The following is a 15,065-nucleotide window of genomic DNA, read 5'->3' as shown; positions in this document are numbered from 1 at the left end:
TTTTATATAGTAGAGGTGTAACAGTATTAAGTTTTCAGCTTGTAGTCTAGGGATGCAACTCTACAGTTGGGTATGTGCCTGTTCTGAGATCAAAACCTTAAGGCTGCTTCAAGATGTGAAAGTTTTCTTGCAGAGCGTGACTGCCTCTACCTTTACCCACTCCTGTCAGCAATGAAGGATCGCTTCCTTCAAAAACACATAGCAAACAGACGATTGAAGATGTACGTTAACCTGTGTTAAAAAGTGCCATGTTATTTGTTTTTTCATTTTAACACCGCCTCAGCTGTGCCGCTCCTGCACAGTCGAAGTGTTGGACTCCTCCAGGAGCAGATTCCTCTCCGAGGAGGGCGGGGTGTGAAGCAGGGACCCCACAGCTGCTTTTAAGGCAGCCTGTGCTGCTGTTCTTAAAGCGCTTTGACCAAGGCAGAGCTATTTGGGCGGTACCGGTAAGCGTTACCCCGCCTCATTCACTCCGCAGTCTCCCAAGTTGTTGAGCAGGGTTTCCCCTCTGCCGGCCTTATCCTTTGACGTTGCCGCTCTGCGCTCAGCTGTCCGTGCCTGCCGCTCGCTCGGCGCTGCGCTGCACGACCTGCCGCCGGGCGCTGCGGGAATGTTGGGCCTCAGGCGGCGGGTGCGGTAACGTGAGCGGGGTCGGAGCAGCCGTGGAGGCAGCGGGGCAGCGCTGCGAGGCCCATGGGTCGTGCAAAGACTGCTTGTCTCTTTATGTTCTTTTTTTACGCGTTTAACTGTTGCAGAACGAGCGAGCATGCCCTGAGCAGAGCTGCCTGTGCTGCAGAAAGGCGCTGAAGTGCCATCATGTCCGAATCCAGGTTTTCAGGAAGGAGAAAAGCCCAACTGGCCTTGTCGCCGAGCAGAAAGAAGAAGAAAAAAGAAACGGCGAGGACAGTGGAAGATAAAGGAACGCCGGCCGTACCTCCGCCATCATCCTCTATCATTTCATTTTTCAACAACGTCCCCCCTGCCAAAGTTTCCTGTCCCGTGTGTGGACAGATGGTGCCGAGGTACGGGATTAACCGGCACATGGACGAGCTGTGTGGTGCTGGTGATGGTGGTGCAGCACTTGTTACCTCCCGGAGCCTGCCAGGCACACCTGTGAGCGGTAATAACAGCCCACATTGCTCAGAGCCCGCACATCGCAGAGCGAGCCCTTCCCAAAGCAGTGTGCTGAAAACAGGAGGGAGGGCAGCACGGCAGGTTAGTCCTTATTTTAGCAGTGAGGGTTCAGGCGGTGATGTTTACACAGAGCCACAGGAGCAAACAGTTAAAGTCGTCTCGTTGGGAAGCTTGTCATCTAAACTGTCCAGAAGACGCTGCATGCAGAGAGGAAAACAGATCGTGTATAAAGAGATGGACTCCTCACCTCCAGCTGCTCACAGCGTGTGCGATGGGGCTGCAGCACTGGGTGACAGTGCTGATGAGATCTGTGCCGGGCATAGTTCTCAGAAAGAAAATGAGCTTGTTCAGAGAGTGCACCAGGAGCAGAATCCCTCAGAGGAGGAGTCTGAAGTTCAGGCTGAAATAAATGAAGATAATAAGGGAGATCTTACGGATGTTGCACAGTCATCATTACCAGCTCATAACAACAAAAGAGTGCTGCTTGATGCAAGGAACTCCAGAGTTGGAAGTAGATGTAAAGGCGTGGTGCTCAGTCCTAGTAATTCTCAAACACATCTGGCTGTTGGTACCTCAGCAGAGCCCGTCAGCAGTTCAGAGGTTGAGGCACAGCCTCGTGCTCAATGTGTTCTGTCTTCAGAGGTGGAAGTGAACGGTGACTCACAAAGCTGCTGTAATGGCAGTGATGAACAGCTGCTTCCTGTGGAAGTTCTTGAAGACTTAAACTATGAGTTTAATCATAATTTATTGGAAAGTGCGGAGTCTCTAAATTCTGTTAGTGATATTTTAAGTAAAATAAATGAGATTAGCTCTCCTGGTCACCCATATTACCTCCGAAACTTTTTAATGGTGTTGCGAGCAGTGTTGGAGAATGAAGATGATGTGAGACTCTTTGATGAGCAAGATATGAACGTTATTACTAAGTTCTGCCAATTATCAGGTATCTGTTTTTATATTGTCATGCTGTCTGTTGTAGAGAGAACTGTTTCATAGCTTTGAGTGAAGAGCACTGTACCAACAGGCAGTTCAGCTTGTTAAACTTAATGGAGGCTCCTTTTTCTCAGGAGACATGTCCCTCCAGGAGCTTCCTGCAGGTAAACAGCAAATGCTGCTTTAATGGAATGTAATAATAAACAGGGAAGAGATGGGTGAATTGGGGAGAGAATTTAATATATGTATATATATGATTGTGTGTATATCTGACATTTATCTTCCTCTTTTTTCTCTCTAGAGATTGGATTTAGGTTAGATAGGAAGAACTTTACAGAAAGGGTTGTTAAGCACTGGAATAGGCTCCCCAGGGAGTCACCATCCCTGGATGTGTTTAAAAACCATTTGGATGTGGTGCTCAGGTTGTGGTTGGACTCAATGATCTTCAAGGTCTTTTCCAACCTGAGCAATTCTATTCATTTTTTGCTGCACTGCTGCTGTTTCCCCGTTTTTATCGTTTTGCAGACTGGAAGAAAACTATCCTAATTATTTAGAGCTCCGTGTTCTTTAATGTTTGTTCCTAGAAAGTCCTAACAATACTGTTTGTATGTGCTTTTTAGGAAAAATAGAGCTCTGATGAGTAGTCTCATGTTCCTTAAAAATAAAGAAAGAGTAAACACACATTTGTCTCTTCAGGGAGCACTTAAGCTGTGGTCAGGCAGCCTGCAGAAAAGACCTTCTGGTCTTAAGTCAAGCAGCTAGAAGACCATATTAGCATTATTCATCTGTCCTAGTGGAAAAGTCAGCGGAGTTAACTCCAACCGCATAAGAAGATGGTTGTTAAAAAAGGGTGAAGAAACTCTAGGGGAGGAAGTAGACCTCTACATTTACTCATTTCTACAGTGATTGTTTCATTACAATTAAATTGTTTTAGATTGTATTGTAATAATTAAATGCAGTGACACTGAACACTTAAAATAGTGCTAATGTAAGTTAAGACTATCATAAGTAAGATGAGCTGATAACATAGAACTTTATTTATCAGGAATCAGCAAAGGCCACTTGGCAAGGGATGGTGAGCCAGCAGCATTAAGTCAGTAGATAATGAATTCTGGACAAGTGATGGAACACTTTTTCCTTCAAGAAACCTTGGACAGAATACTTGAATAGTTCAGGTAGATGAGAGATTTGTCACATTAGTTGTTTCTACCCAAGCAAGTGTTGCTTCTCAGTTATCATAACAAGAAAAAGCGCATACACTTTTAAAATTATTTATTTGCTATTCATTTCTATTTTTTAATTGTTATTCAAATCCTTTAGAGAAAAAACAGTCCTCACGTGCCTTTCCTGAATTGCAGGCCGATTTTTGTCAGATTCCATGGTGCAAAGAGAGGATGTTGGTGTGTTACTCAGCCCTTTTCTTCCAGATTTGCAAAATGGGGAGGTAACCCTACAGAGAAAATAACAAGCTGAGGTGTCTGAATGTATTTGTCTCAGTGAATTGATCCTGGAAACTTTCTATTAAAAAAAGGCTGAAGAAGTCTGCTCAAGAACCAGAGAACAGTTCATTACCTATCAAGTACATTGTGATAATTGTCTATGAAACTTAGAGTCTGATAAGCAATGATTGCTTTGCAAAGTACTTTCTGTTATTTTACCAAGTTTGTCTTCAGAACACAAGCAGGTTTAAAATGTGTTTTAGAACATATCTGCATCAAAGTTCTTTTTGTAGGTAAGGTAGTGATTATGCATAGTGTCAGGTTCTGGAATTTAATTATCCTTATTTTCCTTCCTTGTTGCAACTAAAATTTGCAGTTGGTGGCCAGAAGTTATATGTGAGACTTTTTCAGCGCAAGCTGAACTGGTTAAAAGTGAACAAAATTGAGTATGAAGAGATAGCTGTGGATTTGTCACCAATAATCGAAGAACTGGTTGAAGCCAGATTTCTGCAAACAGGTATGGCCTGCATTAGTAAGTTTTAAAGGTATTATAAATAAAACATGGAGTTGTGGCATGTTAGCATTTAATGTATTTGCTTGTCCTTCCTTTGAGAATCAGAAGAGCAAAAATATCTAAAGGTTTGCATCCATGAACCCTATGTTATATTGTGTTAATAATAAAACAGTGCATAGTAGATAGTAGAAAGTAGGGAGAGGTGAATAAATGTCTGTGTCACTGATGTGCCTGTAGGCCTTACTTGCCCTCATAATCCTCATCTCAGACCCTGAGCTGTGCATCATCTGTACGTTGGTCCAGGAGCTCCCGTTAGTATCTCTCAGTTGTGCCAGGAGCTGTCTTGCAGGCCCGCCTGTCTTCAGCTCTGTCATCGTTTGCTGGGTGGACCTCCAACCAGCACTTCCAGTTTGTTTCCAGTCTTACCTACAGCCATTTACTGTGGATGGGACTCAGACCTAAGCTGTAGGCTTGTTTCTAACTCAAGGTCCAGCTCATCTTTTAGATGAACCGTCGTGTCTTTCCTGGGGCTGCTCGTAGAAAGTATTACAAGGACTTCTGATCTGCCCATGCTCTCATTTATGGTGGGACCACACAGGTGGATGGTGAAGGCACTGAACATGCTGTGATTACCCTTGATTCCTGGCTGACTGCTCCCTTTGGAGCAGCCCTGCTCATGCTTCTCCCTGGCAGTCCATTTGTTTTTTGCACTGGGCAAAGTTTCAATTATCAGGAAGACTGAGGCTCTTCCTGAGCAGCAGTTTATGTAACCTAGCAAAATTTCTTTGATTTTGCATTGCTTTACCAAGGGATTTTTTGATTGGACCTTTGAAGATAATGAATTTAATGCTGGACTGGGCAGTATCAGTAATATATTTTTGGAGAATCTTAAGTCATTAAATTGGGTTACATCAATGTGGTGTACTTTGAACTGTTGCTGCTTGAGTGTGTAGGTATATCACATAACAAATGCATGTGGATTGTTTTATTTCTAGAATCTGAACTGGAAGACCTGTGTGAAGGTTTGGATTTGCTTTCTGCCCCTGAACTAAAATCTTTAGCAAAGATCTTTCACTTGCCAAACCCAAATGGCCAGAAACAGCAACTTGTGGATGATTTCCTGAGGTTGGCAAAACAACGTTCAGTCTTCAGCAGGAATCAGGCTGGTATTGGAACTGTTATTTTAAAAAGGTACCTCGTAAGCTGTTTGAATCTGTAGTGAAGTTTTGCAAGTGAATGCACGTTATCCTTTGAAGAACTCAATCAACATGCTTTTTGATGAGAGTTCAGTCAATTTAGATATAAAAGAAGGCAGTGTTAAGTATTGATTTACAGGTTACTGACTTCTAATTTCTGGATCAAACAAAAGGGGAAGAATCAGACCCTTTTTAAAACAGGGTAACACTTTTCTGCTCTGGACAATATTATCCTCATTTTGACTTAAATTGTATGAAGGAGGATTGAGGGAAAAAAATGTATCCAGGAAATGGAAAGGAACCTGGTAAACTTAAATTCCAAAAACACCCCCTGCCCCTCTCCAAGAAAAAAGGCTGTTGTTATCTTGTCTGTATGAAATGACTTTATGAAGATTCTAAACCACAGGATTTAAAGTTTTGATCTTTAAACACTGCCATAACAACTAACCACAACTTGATGCGTGTTGGCAATGCCTGACATAGCAACAGGAGTGATTGCACCCAAAGGGCAGTTAGTTCCAATTATTTTTTATTTTTATTAGTTAATGCATTTTCATGTATTCTGTGTTGATTCTCAAGGGGCTTTTTTGGGGGAAAATCTGCAAGATTGATTAGGCCTGAAACAGGCTTCCCAGGGCAGTGGTCACAGCCCCAAGCTGCTGGAGTTCAAAGAGTGTTTGGATACAGCTCTCAGGCATAGGGTTTGCATTTTGGCAAGTCCTATGTGGAGCCAGGACTTGGTGGACTTGTGAGTCCCTTCCAGATCAGGATGTTCTCTGAAAATGGAGTTTACACGGTAGATGATGTGAGAACAAAACAGTTCTTATAATGCATTTGAATATTTGAATGTTTATTCGCGGTGGGGAAAAATGATTAGTATGGTCTCTTTTCTTGTTCTTCCAGGGCAAAGGATCTGGCTGGAAGATCAGTCAGAATTTGTAAAAGCCCTCGAGCTGTCTTCTCTCGAATCCTGCTGCTATTTTCACTGTCTGAGTCAGTGGAGGATGAAGAAGCTGGTAGTGCTGGTCAAGGCCAGCTCTTCACAGTTCTTATGGTAAACACGGGACGTGTGGTATTCCCCAGTTACACTGTACATAGGAAAACACAAGTCTTTCAGGACAGAGAAGATCTTATCAGGTAGGGGGAGCTTTGGCAATTTGGAAGTCTATTTTCTTTTTGAAAAGCCTTACTACAATACTTACATAGGCAAATAAGATACTTCTGTAAAACTACAGATAATAAGTAGAATAAGTAGTGAATAAGTAGAATTGCTCTTCTGCAGTGATTTAAGGTGTTTCTCTGTATCTGTGTTACACTTGTAACTCACAATAGCTTGTATTATTTGGTTAATGGTCATCTGCTGATGAAAGGTGTTTCTGATGCTGCTGTGATGATTATGAGAACAAAATCCTGAACAAAACTAAAAATGGGTTCCCTGGTTTTATATGTATTTTAAAATGTAACATCTGCATCCTTGCTGATTGTACAAGGTTAAGAATAAAGTTGACTGCATGGTTCAGTGGCTTTGGAGACTGGGAGGGAATGTTTAGAAAGTATTGTACGAGGGAATTGATCAATTTTTAACTGTAAATGCTTCTTGATTCTAAAGCAGCAATTATGTTTTTGTTGCCCTAGGTATGCAACTGCTGCTCACCTGTCAAACGATATAGCCACTGCAATGGTAAATGGGAACTGGGAAGAAGCTCATCATCTGTATGTGTGTGCAAAAGAGACCTGGAACAATCTGAAAAACCATCCTTCCTTGAGGTAGTACGCAGGAAACTGCTGTAGTGTTCTTATAAGACTGTTAAGTGTATTGTCTTTTGGTTTGGAAAGAGGCCTTTAAACTTATTCAAGCCTAACAAAATTAAGCAGCGTTAATGTTCTTGAAAGCTTTGAACTTCCTGGCTGTTTGTTTAGCTTTTAAGTGCTATATATGAAAAGCCTTTTATTTTTTTTCTAAAGCCTTGGGAATGAATTGGTAGGCATGGACGAGGCACTCAAACATTTCTGTTCCACATGCCAGTGTGGGAGAACAAGAGCCTTATTTTTCCCTTGTCATAGTTTGGTTTTATGGCTTTTAGGCCAGTAACAATCAGCAGAGTTTAAAATTCACTGTGAACAAAAGAATGTTGCAAAGGTTATGGGAAAACATACTGGGTTATTCATCTGTTGTAACTTTCAAGTGTGTGTCATTCAGGAAGCATTACTAAAGATCTGAGAGCTGAAGTAATGTGTACTGGTTTTGAAGCATCCTTCATTGGTGGTTGTTTTAATTATTTTGATTTCTGGCTTAATGATGCACTGAAAGTTGAAGTGTTAAATTTGACATTGTATTCATTGTCATTGCAATTGATTTAAACTTGTATTCATGGAGAGCGACGTTGAGGTCTGTTCTGTTTCACACTGATGGCAGTGTGAAATTGGATGTGAAATATTTAAATATTTCAGTAAGTTCTTGGAACATAGAGGTGCCTGCACAGAAGGTGTTCATCATCCTCGGGGCTGGAAGTGCTTGTTACAGCCTTTCCCTTTTTGTTTAGCTGAGTTTCTGAAGTGATCCTTCGGACTTCAGAGAACAAGTTGGCAGTAAGAAAACATGATGTAATAGCTTCTTATTTTGCATCTGATGCAGAAGTTGTTAATTAACAATTCCGCTCCTCTTGAATAAAAAAAACAGGTGACACAAATGCAGCTTACTATCACTGCCTTAGCAGACATTTGGGGTCTTGTCTTTGCAGCTGTAATACTCAGTTAATATATAAGACATTTCATGTTTTGAATGCTTTAGTTCTTATTTTTGTAAGGGTGTTTGCTTTAAGATGAATTAAAATGGCTCCTGAGCTGCTCTCACTTTTCAGCTGTCACAGAGTTCTACCCGAGTATCTGCGACGTTTCACAGTTGGCTGGAAATACACGAGGATACTTTCTCAAGGTGTTGAAATTTTGCAGAGACTTCACATGTATGAGGTAAAGTGATGAAGTGAACAGCACAATGCTTTAACTGTAGCATTATACATTGCTTTGTACTTCTGATGTGGATGGCAAATGGTGATGATGTTTGCAATAGCTTCATACCCTTCTCTTTAACATGTTACTTGTAAGTATACGGTGTCTCTTTTTTTGCTGCTTGAGAAGCTATTGGAGGAAACCCAGATTTTAAAAATTGCTTTTATTTATGCTTATGCCTTAGAGATTTGCCACATGTAATATGCTGTAGGATTGTTTCTGATACATTATTTCATTGTTTGAAGGTATCTGTTTCGCTAGTTTGGTTATTACCCTTAAAAATGAAAATTCTTGGAAGAGAAGTCTTGTGGAATCTCTGGCCTTTTCACCTGAGTTATCAAGTTCTCCAAAGGCCTCTGATTTATGTGATACAGTAAAACAAATTATTCTAAAAAAGGCTTTGGATATTTTACTTTGGCTAGCTATAGAAATAGAGTTCCTAACTTATACCCAGGCAACTGGATACTTGGGTGCAGAAGTAAAAATATTCTTTGAATCGTGCGAAGTTTTAATAGTACCATAAAGGAAAATTATAAGCGAATTATCTAATGGAGCTTCAGCTTGGTTTTCTAGCTTTGCTAATGGAGATATACTTTGGTTGCTGCAGGCAGCAGTGCAGGAGCTGCAGACGCTTTTGGCTCAGGATGTGTATTGTACTGACAGCAGGGGGCGGTGGTGGGATCGCCTTGCTCTGAATCTGCATCAGCACTTGAAAAACACCAAGCAGGTATCTTTCCAACAATGTGGTGTATGGCTGCAAACCCTGCAGGCGCTGGGTGGAAACATAAGAAGGAACTTTTTTTCTCAGAGGGTGTTCAGGCACTGGAGTGGCTGTCCAGGGAGGTGGTGGAGCCGCCATCACTGGCAGTGTTCAAGAAGCATCTGGATAGAGAGCTGGATATGGTTTAGGGGTTTTCTGTAGGTATGTTAAAGGGTGGATGGTTGGACTAGATGATCTTATAGGTCCTTTCCAACCTTGTGATTCTATGATTCTATTCTATGAGTTAAAAATGTTGTTTCATGAAAGGAGCAGCTGGATGGGCTCCTCTGGAAATACAGATGTTAAAAATCCCAAAGTTAAGTAACCAGTTGCTCCATATTTTCTGCTGTGTTAGATTATGAGGTTGTTAAAAGGAAATACTGTTGTAGGTTGTCTGGTTTCTGCAGTGTCTCTTCTGCATCTTGTAACTTCACATCAGGTTTTTCCCAAATTTCAAATTGGAAATTGTACAGAAGAGTGTTAGACTTTAACCTTTTTCTGGTCATTTATATAGAATTCCAACTCACTCAGTCTTACATTGATCAGTGCAAATGGAGAATAATTCCTTTGTGTCACACACAGAATTTGAATAAAATAGCCTTCCAATGCAAAATAAAATGATAAAACTTTATTAGATGTGTACTAAACCTGGCCCCATCTTACATCCTGGGTTTTATATTCATATGCTCCCTGAATCAGTTAGTCCTTTGGGCTTGGTAAGAACAGACAGATTTGTGTCAGCACCTTTCTAAGGTGCTGCTTATGTTGTTCTTTACTAGGCCGTTGATTGCATTAAGAATGGACTGGCTGACCCGTTTGTGCGGACAGGGCACCGTCTTGCTCTCTACCTGCGGGCTCAGCGCATCAGAGACTCACCGAGCTGCAGGCAGTTCAGGTGCCTTTTTCAAGATCTGCCAGACATAACTGTGGAGGATGTGACACACGTAAGTAAAGATACCGGGTACTTCTGAAACATACAGACTCCATAAGCCTTTACTGTTCTGACAAGAGGTGATGTGGGAGGCTGTCAGCATGGGCTGTTCACCAACTGCTAGCTTACTCATGCTGTAGGAAAGTGAATACGAATGTGTTTCTGAAGCAAAAATGTAATGTACAAAATGCTCTTGTACAAATCTTAGCAGATAGAAACCCTATGAATTTACCACTGACACCCTCAGAACTTCTCTGATGGAAGTCAGAGTCTGAGCAAGAAGTCTGGGCATTGATGCTGATATGCTCAGCATACGCTGTATGTGAGAAATAGTTACTGGATGTTGCAAGCATAAGGTTAATGGCACAAGAAAACACAAGGGTTTATTTTTCCCTTCTGCTCAGCATTTTTGGGTAAATTTTCTTAAAAACTGTCCAGTTTATAAAAGCTTATTTCTTTTAAAAGAATGACTTTGGGGGAATAACCAGCCAAATTTTACATGGTCACTTCCAAAAGTCAATCTAGTTTGGTTTAAAAAAAAAAAAAAAAAGAAAATACAGGATGCTGGAAAGTAACTACCGGGTTTAATATTTTCAGGTTACAATCAAGGGAAAGATGTGTCCTCAAACAGGACTGGGAAAGTCTGTGTTCCTAATGGAGGGTGTCAGCGATGAAGAAGAAGGAGGCAAAGACTGCAGTGTATCCACAGTCATGTGCTCTGTTGAGGAACTTGCATTAACTCATTACAGACAGAATGGTTTTGATCAGGGTAAATAGTAACTTTTTTTTATACAGTTATCTAACTGTGAGAGCAAAGAACTGAATTACTAAGCAGTTTAGGTAATTAACTAGACCTGATTTTTGTCTGATTGTATTCCCTCCTCAAAATGCTCTGTATTTTCCAGCTGACCTTTCTGGCCTTTATTGCTGTTCTTCATGAGCAAAAGGCAGTTTTGAAATGGTTTTTGCTAGGAAAAAAAAAAAGTCTCCTATAATTTTCTTTGAAAATCACTTCTTTTGCCTTTCTGATCTCTGAACTTCATAGGAAACTGTTGTAGAAGTTAATGATGTTTCCATTTTTAGGACCAAAATAATTGTATTTTATTGTGAAATTTTGCCTTTCAGGTATTCACGGAGAGGGTTCAACATTTATTACGCTGTATGGTATTCTAATGTGGGATATCATTTTCATGGATGGCATACCCGATGTCTTCAGAAATTCCTATCAGGTATTTTTGAAAGGCTGTGTTTATTTAATTACTTCACCCATGTTGGTGTAGGTTCTGTAGCCATGTTAACGCTCTCATTCTGGACTGGATTCACATTTTAGTCTGAGGGACTTTTCCGACAAGGTTTGGTGCTAGTTGTTCTGTGCTGTTATATGGGGCTTGTTGCTGAAGGGCTTCTCAGTGACAGAGTGCCATGTAAGTCTGGACTGACTGTCAGATGGAGTGGGATTGATTGGGTTAAATGCAGATAGCCTGTATCTGAGCTCACTGGTTGCAGTGTTCTTTGTAACCAGTGGAAGAACTTCTATTCCATTGTATAGATCATGTTTGAAGATAACACATTACATTAAAAATAGATTTTAAATATATTTTCTTCAATAACTTTTAAAAGGAAATGCATTTTCCTTTAATTTCAGGTTTTGGATTTGTTAATGTCCACCCCCATTGAGGGGGGGTTGAGGTGGGTCACCTCACAGCAGCCTTGATCCTGATTCCAGATCCCAACTACAGCCCTTAGTATTCTATGAATTAAAGGGACCTTTGACTCGAGTTAAAAAACAAAACAAAATAATAAAACAACAGCATGGGTTAAGATGAGGCCAGCGTTTGCTGCACTGTCATCAACTGTTTGTTTGTTGTAACATACAATTTTTTCCATAATAATTGAGGTGGACTCATTCGAGTTAAATTATCTGTAAACAAAGTGGTAGTTCAGGTGAAGAGAAGTGTAACGCAGGGCACTGTCATTCTCCGAGTTGCTGCTTTGCCAGCAGGTCCTCAGCACTGTCTTGCTGATGTTCTCCCTGGATTTGTTCACTTGCCATGCAGATGTTCCCCCTGGATTTATACACTGACTGCTTCTATGAGAACAGGAGGGATGCCATTGAGGCCAGGCTCCAGCTGCTTCATGAAGCTTCCTTGGACACACTGGCAAACTTAATTGCTGATGTCTGGACCACTCAGGAGGGAAAAGCAGCAGCACTGGTTAACTGGGGACTTTTTAGTTCCCTCCAGCAGGTTCAGGTAAATAACTCTTGTCCAGAATGGGCGCTCTGTGTTATTAAGCTCCCATATGGCTTCAGAATGCTCAGAAAATGAGCAAGCTTGACCTCATGCACTGAGAAAACAAATCCCTCCCTCACTGATGGTGAAGGGGAGCTGAATGGGGACTTCAGCACAGTTCTCACTAATGCTAAGAAGTGCTGTTACCCTTTTCAGACATGGCCACTTTTCCTACAACAATCGTTAAGGATCACAAAGGGGAAATTGCTGTATATAACTGGCCATAGAATATTCTTGTGGGGATTGAGAAATGGCTGTACAGGAAAGTGAAACGGTCAGCTGTGTGAACTTCTCTTACAGAGCCTCGTCTCAAGCCTTGGAGGAATGTTTCTGAGTGGTGTTTTTAGGCGGCTTTCCAAAGATCTGCGCCATTGCAGAGGGGGGCTTCCTGATCTGGTTGTGTGGAGTACTCACAGCAATCACTTCAAGGTACAGTAGTAGATAGATGATGTAGTGCTCAGTGGGTCCTACCTAAAGACAGGTACAACAACTGCTACTTGTCAGTCTATACTAACTGTATTTCTCCTGTTGTGGTGGAGCTAAACCCACTGCTCCTCTGATCAGCAGCTGTATGGCAAATAGCGGTTGATTGCTTACCTGATGTTTCATCACATTTTTGGTGTTGCTTTTATGGTTGTAATAAAAACCAGCAAGAGAGGGCTAGGTATTGTTGCAGAATAGATCTTTTAGATTAAAATTACAGTAAAGCAACTGTTATTCAATAAATCAGCTGTGCAGATTCTGACTGCTGTTCACAATGGCTGCTAAAGTCACCACTCAGAAATACATAGAATGCTGCTACCAAAAAAAAGGAGTAAACAGCCATGGTCTGCATCTTGTGCTCTAGTGGAATAGAGCTAGAAGACTATTATCTTGTAAAAGCATCTTGTTATGCTTTTATAAAGCACAGCTGAATACAGAAGTTCTCTGAAGCAGCTGCTGTACTTGATGCTGCTCAGTTAAAGCTGGAACTGTGATACTGGAGATGAATGGCAGTTAAGGTTGGTAGAGGATCCGTGGTTCTTGATCACTTATGACCAGTTCCTCTGATTGCTTTGGTGAGTAATTAATTAATACATAAAATTTCATTGTCTTTCAGTTAAGCTTTTTTAGGGATGTGAATTAATCATTTAGCTCCTACTGGTCTACCATTGTGTTAAATCTGTAATTTTAGTTGCAAATAATAGCCATAAAATAAAGTTATTCACTTAATCTGCAAAATGAACGATTTTTAAGTTCTTTCAGACATACATACGTACTCAGCTAATATCACCTCCATTTCTCTGTAGGTGGTAGAAGTGAAAGGTCCCAATGATCGCCTGTCCCACAAGCAGATGATCTGGCTGAGTGAGCTGAAGAAGCTGGGGGCTGCCGTAGAAGTTTGTCACGTACAAGCAGTTGGAGCTAAGAGCAAACGTCTCAGTTGACAGAAGGTCTCTCAACCACATGGGTAACTTGGTTGTTTCTAAGGATGTGGCATGTTACACACTAACGATTACTGCTGCTTAGTGCACAAAACATTCTAAAGAATAGTACGAGTTACTGGCTGTAGATCAGTAGAATAAAGCATTTTTTTCTATACACATTTCATAACTGATTCTATGGAGGGCAATGGAGTGCCTCTGCCACTGTAGAGAAACAGCTGCAGAGGTGGTTTGTACCATTATTTGTACCACTGAGAACCTTCTGTAGCATGAAAAAGAGTGGCAGAGTCACACATGATGGGGACAGTGTGGCAGTGGACACACATAGTGTCCAAAACACATTCACGCACACAGTGTCGGATTTTCACGCACTCACAAACGTAGTGTCAGATTTTTCACACACTCACACACAGTGTCGAATTATTCACGCACTCACACACACAGTGTCGGATTTTTCACACACACACATAGTGTTGGATTTTCACACACACACAAAGTATCGGATTTTTCACACACTCTCACAAATAGTGTCGGATTTTCACACACACACACACACACACACAATGTCGGACTTTTCACACACACACACACACAGTGTCGGATTTTCACACAGTCACACACACAGTGTCGGATTTTTACTCACACACACACACACACAGTGTCAGATTTTTCACACACACACTCACACACAGTGTCGGATTTTTCACACACACACAGTGTCAGATTTTCACACACACACACACAGTGTCAGATTTTCACACACACACACACACACAGTGTCAGATTTTCACACACACACACACAGTGTCGGATTTTCACACACACACACACACACAGTGTCAGATTTTCACACACACACACACACACAGTGTCGGGTTTTTCACACACACACAGACACACACACACACACACAGTGTCGGATTTTCACACACACACACACACACACAGTGTCGGATTTTCACGCACTCACACACACACACAGTGTCGGGTTTTTCACACACACACACACACACACACACAGTGTCGGATTTTCACACACACACACACACACACAGTGTCGGATTTTCACGCACACACACACACACACACAGTGTCGGATTTTCACACACACACACACACACACACAGATGTCAGATTTTTCACGCACAACCACCCCCCCCCACCCCACGGCCATGTCGGGCTTTTCCCCCCCCCACCCCCCCCCACCCCCCCCCCCACATGTCCGGCATTTTCCCCCCCCACCCACCCCCCCCCCCAACCCAACCCCGTGTAGGATTTTCCCCCCCCCCCCCCCCAGAAAAAAAAAAATAGATCAGAGCAGAATTTACAACGAACCACACTCCCCCAAAAAGAAAAAAGAAAGAATAAAGAAAGAAAAAAAAAAAAAAAAGTCTCCTACGCACAAAAAATCTATTAAGCATGATAAAAAAATACCAA

The 15,065-nt window shown here is 41.6% G+C and overlaps 1 protein-coding gene across 1 annotated transcript; it reads left to right on the top strand.

The window, feature by feature from the left end:
* Window positions 1-45: 45 nt before the first annotated feature.
* FAN1 (FANCD2 and FANCI associated nuclease 1) lies at window positions 46-13,789 on the top strand. Its single transcript, XM_015872516.2, has 13 exons — window positions 46-2,074; window positions 3,880-4,020; window positions 5,013-5,208; window positions 6,117-6,350; window positions 6,849-6,980; window positions 8,075-8,183; window positions 8,830-8,949; window positions 9,762-9,926; window positions 10,511-10,682; window positions 11,039-11,142; window positions 11,971-12,165; window positions 12,505-12,633; window positions 13,494-13,789. Exons 1-13 carry the CDS (start codon window positions 817-819, stop codon window positions 13,629-13,631), a joined length of 3,093 nt encoding a protein of 1,030 aa, XP_015728002.1. The 5' UTR covers window positions 46-816; the 3' UTR covers window positions 13,632-13,789.
* Window positions 13,790-15,065: the final 1,276 nt, after the last annotated feature.

Source organism: Coturnix japonica, chromosome 10 (assembly GCF_001577835.2).
Source record: "Coturnix japonica isolate 7356 chromosome 10, Coturnix japonica 2.1, whole genome shotgun sequence".
Taxonomy (NCBI): Eukaryota; Metazoa; Chordata; class Aves; order Galliformes; family Phasianidae; genus Coturnix; species Coturnix japonica.
The sequence above is the reverse complement of the archived record's forward strand: the minus strand, read 5'-3'. Positions and strand labels throughout refer to the sequence as shown.